General features: G+C 52.8%; 1 protein-coding gene across 1 annotated transcript in view; it reads right to left on the reverse strand.

The window, feature by feature from the left end:
* The window catches only part of LOC119098923 (prisilkin-39-like), a 61,487-nt gene extending 50,430 nt beyond the window's left edge, over nt 1-11,057 (reverse strand). Inside the window, exons 1-3 of the mRNA XM_037221971.1 lie at nt 11,049-11,057; nt 10,084-10,221; nt 6,469-6,497 (exon numbers count right to left, since the gene is read on the reverse strand). Coding sequence (XP_037077866.1) covers nt 6,469-6,497; nt 10,084-10,221; nt 11,049-11,057 — 176 coding nt within the window. The remainder of the gene's footprint in view (nt 1-6,468; nt 6,498-10,083; nt 10,222-11,048) is intronic.
* Nucleotides 11,058-12,035: the final 978 nt, after the last annotated feature.

Below are 12,035 nucleotides of genomic sequence, written 5' to 3' on the forward strand. Positions count from 1 at the left end.
TAGACACCTAGATGCCACTATGTTCGGAAATCGTGGCGCAATGGTAGGCAGAGCCGGGTGTGGTAATGAATGAACAATTTGCCATTGAACAGTTGCCGGCACTTTTGCAAGTTTCCTGCTCTTGAGAAGAAGGAACATAGCACGGCGTGGCATGAGCACTCACTGGCACGGCTGTGGTCACCGGCTCGCGCCCGCTAACGCCACCGTTTGTGGTCGCGGTGTGTCATGGCATGTAGATATCTCCTGGAGGGATGTGGTAGCCACCGCACGAACAACGGCGGATGGACAAAGAACTACGCGATGATGCGATAAGTTTCGACTGCGCAACAATGCTCCGTTAACGTATGGTCAACGTATGGTCAATGGTCAGTGAATGAAAGGTCAACGAGATATTGAAGATTACGATGCGGTCAGTTCTCCTCAACTGCTTTCTGGTCCTGGCGGCAGCTGCAAATTTGTTTTTCACTAGTGTTTGTATTCAATTGGAAGGCCATCATGTGAAAGAATATTTACTTGTGACCCAGCCCTAAGCCATGTAGTGTTGGGGTACGTGTCACTCTCGACCAAACAGGCTGAAAGGCCCTTTTGACCAGTGTCACACGGCCTGACACCTTGTCACGGTTCACGGTATGTGATGTCCGCATTCTCCAGCTGCGGAGATCCGGCTGGCCACGACCTTAAGACGGTGGAGACGGTTCAGAAACGTCACTTTCTTGCAAAATGTCCTCCGTATCCCGGCCCGCCCTAGCCAGCTAGTGATCTCACCGGCAAAAGCCGGCTGTTCGACAGATCTAACACGGCGTTCACCTGCAAACGTTAGATGAAGGTTATCTTAGTTATCACTGCAGTGCCAGTTTCTGAAGGCAAATTGCAAAGGAGAGGTTGAAATTTGAAACAGCACATAAATAAAAGGTACAGAGATTTTACGGTTGTACCTCATGTCGGCAAGACAAAGGCATAGTCTTCTTAAATAGCCTGCATCAGCTCATGCCTTTGTGCTGGCAAAGCGTAAATAAATTTGGATATTTCAAGTCGTGGGAAGTCTGCTTAGCTCATTACATTGAGCATGGGCCAGCTAATATATGTACAGTTCTAGGAAAGTGCAGGCACATTTCTTCCCATACAGCCACTGGAACTCGACAGTTTTACTCCTTCTATTTCACAACCTTCGAATGTGCAGCAACAGCGGCGATGCCATATTCGTATTGGAGTGTCAAACTCGGGATCTTATATGTTGTGTCTGATGTGCTTAGAGGGACGCATCATTCAACAGCATAAGGTAAATTCACCTTGTTGGTTATTATGCTGCGTACAGGGGACAATTTTTAGCATAGAACTTGCTTTTTACCTTCATTTCCTACGAAGTGTTTACTCTTGGGTGCATATCAAGTAGGTTTGGGTGGCTGGCGAAGGAATCAAATTTGTGTATGAAGTATAAGCAAGTTTGCAGTTGGAACATTTTGCAGAGAAATTGGTCAGCATTTTAAGCGATAGGTGGTGTTCATAAAGATGATCAGAAAGGAAGGCAAAATGAAGTTGTATCACAATCGTATGGGACCAACAAAAATGAAAGCAATTACATAAAGATAGACTTAGAGTTGTTTGGTCAAATTTTGTTGTCAACTAACTCGACTAAAAATTTCTGAAACTCAGTGTTCAAATTGAGATACTTAGCTTTTGGTTTGCATTTAGAAGGCATTCCGGAATTTTTTCACTCTTGCATTTTGGGAGTGGTACGTGTGACCACTGTTGAGACTGGTGGTGAGTGATGTTTAGTGTAGTGGTGGTTCAGTGGTCAAGTTGCTTCGGGTAAAAGAAATACGTGGGGTAAATTCCCTACCACGCTTTGCTGGTGTTTGTATCAGGCTTTTCATTGTTGTGTTGTGACCCCCAAAAACTGAGGGTGCGTGAAAACCTTGCATTTGACACACAGCTGAAGATTGTTATGCATTTTGTGAACAAACCAAACTTGATATCTGGAAGTGGCTGGAGTCGCTGACACTCTCGAGCTTGAAGGTACCTGATGCCCTTGCTCTGTGCATACATAGGCATGATTCAGATGTAGGTGAGGCAAGATATAGCCATGGGTGTCCAGGTTCTATGTAGCCTTGTGTGTGCTTTATGGTTTCAAGTAAGCTCGGTTTTGGGTGGCACCTTAGAACCTCTGAAAGGGAACTATGGGTTTGGCATCTGTGGTTGGGCAATATCAGGTAGGACTGAAAATTAACATAAAATATCGGGAAAGGGGGTGGAAAATGTCTCCTCGTAGGGTGTTGCTTTACACTCGAAGTCGGCAATTCCTAGACACTGGGCGTGGGTACGGGGATGCATATTTAACCTATATACTGTCTTCACATTTCAATTTCATACAACAATAAAACTACTCGTGCTACCCAAAACTTAAATAGGTTTTCGTCACGATGTCCCACTGATTGGATGGCCGGTGCGGGCTACCCGCTTTCTGCTGCGCGGTAGTCTTGCTGGAAGCATATCTGCCTCGGCAACTACTACTAGATTCGGTAGAATCTTAGTTGGTGTGGTGCATTGGTGGAGTTAGAATCCGCCCTCACGATAGAAACGGTGTTCCCCTCAATAACAATAGCTATGGACACCCGTGGAAATGCTGGAGCATCCGCTGTTGCCGGCTTGGCGCAGCGGCACGGACGAGGAGCGGTGCTTAGCGGTACAGCATATCGCACAGGGGGCCGAACACGCGGTTGGTCGGCCTTGACGATGAGTGAGTGTGGAAGGCTGCCGGCATGGAGCACGCGGCCAATAACACGGCGGACAGCGGAGCAGGCACGTGGCCAAGAGCACGAAGGACGACGGCGCAGGCACGCGGACAACAGCGCGACGAACAACGAACAACGGCATAGACACGCGGACAAGAGCAAGACGGACAATGGCGCAGGCACACGGACAAAAGCATGGCGAACAATGGCACAGGCACGCGGAGCGCCAGTCCTGTGCGGTCCAGCGGCTGCAGTAGTCGGGCTCTGGCACGTACAGCTTCATAGATTAACTTGATTTCCGTGATTGTCACGGATATCTGCATGCATTTGGTCACAGTTACTCCTTCCTTTATCTTCACTTACAAATTTGTGGTGACCACTGCGCGGGGTTCCAAGCTTCCTCTTGGTCTTTGGGCAGGTGGTACATGCCCCCTTTGCCATGCTCTTACATTGTTCCATGAGGAAGATTTGGAAGGATGGAAAGCTTTCAGGCTCGGGGCACGTCAGCTAGAGTTCAGAAAGACGATCAGTTATACAGGTCAGCCCGAGTCACGCAATGGTTATTGACAGAATGCCAGAGAACGTCCGGCAATAAACAATGATACGCTTGCAATGTTGGTAGCAGAAAATGTGTTGTATCATTAGCTATGTTAAAAAAACATATTGTGCGCAAGGGCCTCATCCTTGTCACCAGGCGACCAAACCATACCACTACTGACTTCGATGACTGACGGTCGCAGAAGCCGACGGAGGCCTGGAGGCGTTTCCTGCGTCTGAAGAACTTGTAGTGTAGTGAACTAAAAGTGTATTGATCCGTTTGTCTGAGAGCTCAAGACCACGCTGCCGTTTACGACGTGGGTCCACGCGTCCATGACGTTCAGCAGGTTCGGGGAAAGTGGTCCTCCGATATCATCCAAGACGGGCCAGTGCATTTGCAGGCCTGCCCTGACCTCTTCGCCAAGACGGAAACGCTCCACAGAGACAAAAAGCCCGCGCTCTCGAAAGCATCTAAAGCGCAAGATCTGCATCAAGAGCCTCTCGACTCGGACGCTTCCGCACGTCCTGGTGGCGCCTCTTAAGCGGTTTTCTAGAGAAGGCGTTGCTAGAGAAGTCGAAAGGCCAGCTCAATGTTATTGTAAATTTCTCCGTCAGTGGCCTGAATCTCTCGCCCGACTCCGCCTGAAAGGCGTCCTGCAAGTACAACCTGTGCGACAGGGCCTCCCATTCTGACGCCCAACTCCGCCGGACAAGCGCCATGCAAGTACAATCTGTGCCCCCGCAGGGGTACCGCCTTCGGCCGGTGTAGGGAACTAGCACCCCCTCGGGTCTCAGCTCCGGTAACGGGTGGACAGCGCGAGCTGTTCCTCTCAGGGCGTAGTGACCCTGCCGGTACGTGAGCTCCTGCTCATTATCCCGCCCGCTCTCTTTCCATACCCGCTCTCCCGCATCCGGCTCACTCATCACTCCTAATGCTCGTTTCATCCGGGTCGCCGTGCCCCCTCACCCACGTCCCCGGGTTGATCGGATCCTGGTGGCTGAGGGACGCCTCGTGCGGGCCAGTCATGGCGCTCCCCAACACTCCACTTTGGCCAGGATATCCGGGGGCATGGGAGGCACGTGGGGACCCACACAGGTCTAGCGGCGTGTTGCTCGTGCTGCGGCTGGGTGCTTCGTGCGGGTCTCCGCTTGGGGTGCCAGGCCGTGCGCAGCGGCTTAAGGGGTCAAGGTACGGCGGCGCTGAACCACGGTCAGGACGGGGAGGGGTCTCCCCGGTTACACCTGGCCGTGTGGGAGGCGTCGTTCGCCTTGTATAGCACTGGGGTAGCCTTTGCAGCGACCACTTCTCGAGGGAGTGTTGGACCGTCCTCCAGCTGGGCGCCGTGGTGGGTAGGGAGCCCCGGTGCCGAAGCCTCACTGAAATTTGCATAGTACCTTATAACCAAAAAAAACACCCGACCCCCGAAAGGGAGAAGGACCACGTTGGCCATAGCTAACCGTACTGTCGCATCAAGTCTGCCTGTGGGAAATGCGCTTCTTCCGAGCACACAACGGAACTATGCTACGAAATTATATAACGGAACTATGTTGTTTGGACGAACTGGGCGCTGAACTCCAATCTGGCAGCCCTGGCTCACCCTTCCCGCTGGAGCGGTCGAAGGAGACCGTGCTGCCAACCTCCTCGTCCCCCGGGGGAGGTTCGCCGTCGGTGGCAGAGAACGGGGATGGACGGTAGTTCGGCGTGGCCGGGGTAACCAGGCGCTATTGGCTGCCCTCTTGTCTGCCAGCCCGACGACTAAAGCAACCTTGGCGAACGCGTGCTCGCGAACGGCAGAGACGCTAAGGCGTTACGAGGCAGACGGCGCGCCCGTGAGGCGAAGCGGGCACGCCTGGCAGACCAAGGGCGTGCCAAGACAGCCAACCGGCTGTCTGGAGCGGACCAGGTGACCGCTCCAACGGAGGAGGCCCCCCGCCGCCCCGAAAGCGCGTGGAAGCTCCCGCAGGCCCCTCCGACCCCAGATGGAGGCAGTTCCCGAATCCGCGTCAGGATCCGCCCGGTCTCTTTGGCAACGGGCTCTGAAGACAGGACCAACATCCATCGGCCGGGCTCTAGCGCTGCTGAGTTCTTTTAAAACATTACGGTGCTTTTGAAGCCTCCTCGTTCAATTTCTCTTACAATGAAACTGTAGAGGTGTAAGTTCAATCACCCAGGACTTGCAGACAGTTTTAAGCGCGCACTGCCAGATAGCCGTGTGTCTCCGGGAGACAAAGTTGGCGCCTGGTGCGGGCTCCAGCCTGAAAGGTTACACCACCTTCCGCATTGACATGGCAACAGACACCGTTGCTCGACTCTGCGATGCCAAGACTCTGCGCGTCTGGGAAACCAGAGGTACGGGGTTCGATTCCCCGCGGTGCCCGCCCTTCCTGCCAGGGTGAGAGGCAGGCGACGCCATATAGCCTCAGCAGCTGAGTGCGTCGTAAAGCCCCAATCACACACACACACACACACACACACACACACACACACACACACACACACACACACACACACACACACACACACACACACACACACACACACACACACACACCGTTGCTTACGGTGGCGCTCTGTTAGCTGTACACCAAAGCGTACCTACACAGCGACTGGTGTTAATAACAGGCTTGCAAGCCGTCGCAGCAACGGTGAATTTTAACCTCCGCACCAGAGCTGTCTGCCTTCCCTTCTTATCACCTGGGGCCCCGTTTCCATCTGCGGAACTACGAGAGTTAGCCTCTCAACCTCCTCCACATCTGCTGGTTTTAGGCGATTTTAATGCACATCATACTTTATTTGGGTGTGCTGCCACGAACACCCGCGGTGAGCTATATAAGGTTTTCGTGCGTAACGAAGGCTTGTGTGTTTTAAATACAGCAGCAAGAGCTCATTTGGTATTGCTATCAGGACGATCGTCAGTGCTAGATCTGAGCATTTGTAGTCCGCAGTTGGTACCAGACTTCACTTGGGATGCTTCAGAGGACCCCTCGGAAGTGACCATTTTCCAGTTTGGGTTCGGTACCGTTATGGTACTGTTCTTGGTGCTCAACCTCAGCATTGGAATTTGAAGAAGGCGGACTGGAGCGGACTTGAGACCCGCCTGGAGGAAATCTTTTCCAACGATTTCGACTCTGCGACGCCCAGTGGGGAGGAATTCACGCCTCTTGTTCTTGGCGCGGCGAACTAATACATTCCGCGTACCTTTGGATGTCCTCGTCGTATCCCTGTACCTTGGTGGAACGACGAGCGTCATGACGCCATTCGCGTAGGTCGGAGAGTTTTTAAGGCTTTTGACCGGCACCGCACTACATTCAACCTCATGGCTTTCAGGCAAGCACGCGCGGCCGCATGCCGCACCATACGGGAGGCGAAACGTGCATCATGGAGCAGCTACTTCAACTCACTGAATCATCACACGCCGACGTCACATGTATGGGGCAGCATTAAAGTAATCTCTGTATCGCACCCAGCAGTTTCACTTCCCGTACTGCGACTGGGAATTCAAGACGTCACTCACCCAAGTGATGTCGCAGAAGCCATTGGGGAAGCCTTGTCGGACCGTTGCCGAAATGGCACCTGCGATCCACAATTTCTGCGGCACAGGACGCGATGTTGCTTCGCAAGTTATTTTTATACAGGTGACGTACTGACATACAACAAGCGTTTCACTATGATGGAACTTCAAGCAGGCATTCGCTCACTGCTTAGAGTAGCGGAGGGGCCCGACCTCATCCACAATGGCATGATACGCCATTTTCCTCCCCGTATACTACGAGCGATGCTGGCACTTTTCAACTGGATGTAGGAGTCAGGTAACTTCCCGCCAACTTGGCGAGAGGCCACAGAAGTGCCTATTTTAAAGCCCGGGAAAAGTGGAACAAACGCCCTTGACTATCACCCGATCGCCCTTGCATCTTCGCTTTGTAAGGTCATAGAAAGGATGGTGAATATGCGACTCTCATGGACTTAAGAACGTCAAAACTTATTTACGAATGCTTGTGTTGATTCCGTGAGAACAGGAGCACGATTGACTAGCATCTTAACTGTTGACACCCCAGTGTGGGCCGGGTTTGTTAGCAAACCTTATACCGGCGCCATCTTTTTTGACATAGAAAAGGCTTATGATGCCACATGGAGACATGGCATTTTGATGAAGTTATTCGATCGTGGTATCCGCGGTCACATGGGAAAGTTTTTGCAAAGCTTTTACACCGACATATTTTTCGGGTGCGTGTTGGTTCTTATCCTCTGACAGGTATTCGCAGGAAAATGGTGTACCTCAGGGCATCGTATTAAGTGCCATTCTTTTCACAGTGATGATTAACTATATAGAGGACAGACACGCTTCCACATGAGATCAGCCGTTCTCTGTTCGTAGAGGAATTCGCTATTTAGTGCAGGTCATCGACCACTTGCACAGCGGAGCGACAGCTGCAGCTGGCTACCACACGTCCGGAGAAGTGGAGTGTGCTCAACGGGTTCTAGTTTTCCGCATCGAAGACAACTGCAGTTCATTTCTGTCGCCGTCGCCGTCACTGTCCTGAAATGGAAATCAGACTGCATGGGCAACGCGTCGCAAATGGGAATACCGTGACATTTCTCGGTATACGGTTTGACCGATGCCTAGCATACCGAGAGCACATAAGAAATCTCTGCGACAGGTGTTTAAAATCTCTTAGCATCCTAAGGTGTGTGTGCCGTACATCAAACGGTGCTAATAGGAGGACGCTCTTACTCCTGTACCGTTCCCTGATTCGTTCAAAACTTGACTACGGCTGTGTTATGTATGACGGTGCTTCAGACCTGATCAAACGTACTTTGAACACGGTGCGCCACGCAGCACTAGGCATCGCCACAGGGGCTTTCGAACATCGCCCATAGGTAGTCGTCTCGTGGAAGCTCACGGGCCCCTACTAGCGTTGCGAAGGCTGATGGTAGGACTGCGCTAGGCGATCACGCTGGCGCAGTTCCCAGATCATTCCACCACAAAGCAGTGTTTTCGCGTAGCTTACAAAGGCTTTTTCTACTTCAAAGGTCGCCACAGACTTCTCCCTTTTGTGCACGAATGCAAGAAATTCCAGACGCGAGCGGCTTCAGCCTACGACGTGTCATCAGACCTAAACTCATTACGGCTGCTCCTTGGGAGCTAGTTTCGCCAAGATTGGATGCTTTGCTATCAAACATGCAAAACCAACGCGTTCTCATGACGGAAGTTGAAGACGCAGCCTTACAGCCTATGGCCTCCTTTGACGGATACGTGATGACTCATACGGATGGTTCAAAGGTGGATGCAGGTGTCAAGGGGGCTTTTGACCGTGCATCCGCATCACGGTCGTTAACACGGCCTGCACACGTGGCGGTCTTCACTTTCGAGCTCATAGTCATCAGCGAAGATCTCTGTTTTATTGAGATAGACGATAGCACTTTGTACTTGATTTTTTCCTGCTAGCTGTTGGTGGCTTCTCCTCGTCGAATCCACTAGTCTAGGACATTCAATCGCGTCTTTGCTCGCTGGATCGAGCAGGAACAACGGTCATGCTCTGTTGGATCCCAACTCACGTGGAGATCCACGGGAATGATCTTACTTACGCGGCAGCAAAACGCGCTACGACAGGGACCCGCATTCTTATAACACCACTGCCAGTTCAAGACATGTACCCCGCAGTGTCGTCGTTTATGCAGAAGCGATGGCAGTTCCACTGGAACTCGCTGGGCGCCAACAAGCTTAAGTCAGTGAAACCCCGTACTGGACTATGGCGGTCGTGTTTTCGCGACAAAAGAAGGGAGTAAGTTGCCATTTGCCGGTTACGCATAGGACGCACATATCTTACGCACCGTCACCTGTTACTGGCTGGCGACAGACCACGCCGCAGTCGATGCTCTGACCCGCTTACCGTGCAACACGCATCCGTGGCCTGCCGTCACCTTACTGCAACAAGAGTGCAGTTTTTCGGATACAACGTCTAGGGTCGCACGCTATGTCACTTTTTAGGGAATTGTTCGCGTGCTGTCGAGTATGGTTAAGTGTTCCAGTTCCTTCACGCCGTAGATCTCCCAGTAATCTTTTCATCATGATACCAGGCCTGATCATCAAGGCTTTATAGGGTGATCTGAATGATATACTTGTCTTAATTTTCTACACTTTTCATCATCAAGTACAACCTGTGCGACAGGGCCAGCCATGCAAGGCGACTACCAGCCCGGCGTTGTCGATCCATCACCTAGGGGTTCCTGGCAGCCCGACCGAGGATCTGGTCGGGATGCGAACTACTGGATGGAAAAACTGTCTTTTCAGCCCATCATTTTGCTGACCATTTATTTCTTTAATATAATATGCCTCAGCTGCACATGGTTATAAAGGTGCGGTGAACACATCTCATGTTGCACGCGCATGTATTTTAAGCAGTACCGGCGCATAAATATATCACTCATGCAGCCTCACAGCCTCTCACACTCGTTTGCAACACTCTCAGCACTCCCCGCCCATCCTCTTCAGTACTTGCGAGCAGGGGCAGGTGCATTGTAACGAGCCGGGGCTGGAGCAGGAGCGTGGTACTGCCTGGGGGCAGGAGCAGGAGCGGGGGCGTTATACTGCCGAGGAGCAGGAGCAGGAGCCGCAGGAGCGGGAGCGTTGTACTGCCGGGCAGAAGGAGCCGGGGCGTTGTAGCGGCCAGGAGCGGGGGCTGGGGCAGAGCCATAGCTCTGCTCGCCCTGGTACACCTGCGGCACGACCGGCAGCGGGTACTCTGTCGGCACCGGCGTCGGCAGGATGTCGCTAGACGGCTGGTAGCCGTTCTCGTCGGCAACAAACGTTACCTGGATGGGGTTGCCGTAGTCGTCGCTGTAGCTCCAGCCACCCTGCTGGACGTAGCCGCCGGTGGGCTGACCGTACTCGGATTTGCCGTAGCCGGCCTTGGGGTTGCCGTTCTCGTTACGTGAGATGCCGTTCTCGGTCTGGAAGCTGAACTGGTAGGTGCCGTCGCCCGGGTGGACGTTCTCCTCGCTGAGGATGGCGAAGGGCTGGCCGTAGCCGGCCGGTGCCGCCGGCTGCTGGTAGGAGGCTGGTGCCGGGGCCGCCGGCCGCTGGTAGGAGGCGGGCGCCGGCTGCGGCCGCGGGCCATCAGCGCAGGCCAGAGCCGCTAGCGAGGCTACGATCAACTGGAAACACACCCAACTGACGTGAGAGGAGTGCCGACCCAGCGGTGCAGCAAGGGGTGAGATTGCGGCGTATTATTTTACCGTGACAAAACGCAGTTTGGCACCTTTTGCCAGACCAGCTTCTTTCATTAAGCTCCTCCCGTGGATGCAGGGTTGGCAATGGATAGCTATGGAATGTGTGCAGCATCTGACAGCGCCATAACTGGCGACGTGGCGTTTGAGACTGATCCAGTGACTGTTGAAATTGGAGCCTGACGTCCGCACGTCTGCCCTGATAGCGTCTGGCCAATGGGGTATGGTGCGAAAGTTTTGGATGTCACATTTCCCTTCCGTTGATAACATTCGGGTTAACATGAGGGTACGTTGATAACATTCAGCCAGTCCTAATATCCTTGTTGTTTGCCAAAATAGCTTCATACGCAATCGTTTAGATTCCATGGTACCAAACTAAAAGTACTCTTACACTGAAGACTGTTTGACTAACCCGAACACGTGAAGAAACGGACGCCCATCGACATCGACTTTGCTAGACCTACCACGACGCCCAAGTGGCTGCACAGGCGCCCGCTGTAATACGATGGGCAACCGCCATATGAAGCACCGACCTCGCTGGCCGTACTCACCAGTTTCATGTTTGCCGTGGCGTTGTGAGATGAACACCACCGCTGGCGAGTGACTGGTGTCTGGTGTCTGTGCGGCTGGGCTTTTATTCTGCCGCGGGAGGGCGACGCGGTTGGCCGCCACGCTGCCGCAGGCGGCGCTGCCCCACTTGACGCAACGCCCTCTTATTATTTTTTTTTTAGATTCTCATCCCTGAATGGTTCTCGCGACCAACGACAAACTAGGCTTCGTTCGACCAGAATTTAACCTCCTGGAGGCATGGGACGGTACATAGGAGGGAGGGGGTGGGGTCGAGAGTAGCTCTAGGCGGAGCTAAGCCGCCCACATCCGTCTAGCAAGGAAGGAGAGGAGCCAGACGCTATCTTATTTGACTCCACATCTGTGGTCTTGGCCGCTACTTCCATCAAGATAATGAATAGTTGCGCTGTGTGGGCCCGGATCTTGGAGCAATGTCATGCTGCGGAGACACACTGGTTCTGAGCTATATCCATGACTGCACGAAGATGTACCGTGCCGTCATGCAGCATGGTCTGGCAGGTCCGCATGGACCTTGCCAATTCCCTTCCACTTGAGAGCAGTCGAGTGGGGATATTGTGTCGATAGAGCTCCTTTGCCCTTCCGAAAGATCTGAGTGATGCTTGGCCAGGATGCAGGTGCTGTTGGCTAATGCTCAAGCAGTAATCAGCAAATAACTAAATCAGTGTCTAAGTTGTTTTGACACGCTGGTTACGCTGACACGCTGTTTCTGAGCAGCGGTAGCCGCTAGGACATACCACGCGGGGGTCTTCGATTTGGACCGCTTTGCCAAATGGACTACAGTCTCCCTAACAAATCTCATGAAATCTCCCCAGACCTGCCAGGGATATTTGGAAGGGCAGGCTGGGACCGGTGCCAGTTCTGAATGCACTCCCACTTCGGCGTGTCGTTAAGTAACCACGCCTCTTAAGACTCCGTCAGGCCTGATTTCCTGCAGACGCCAGACCAGACCA

The sequence above is a fragment of the Pollicipes pollicipes genome, unplaced genomic scaffold (genome assembly GCF_011947565.3).
Source record: "Pollicipes pollicipes isolate AB1234 unplaced genomic scaffold, Ppol_2.1 Scaffold_2555;HRSCAF=2994_pilon_pilon_pilon, whole genome shotgun sequence".
In the NCBI taxonomy this organism is placed as follows: domain Eukaryota; kingdom Metazoa; phylum Arthropoda; class Thecostraca; order Pollicipedomorpha; family Pollicipedidae; genus Pollicipes; species Pollicipes pollicipes.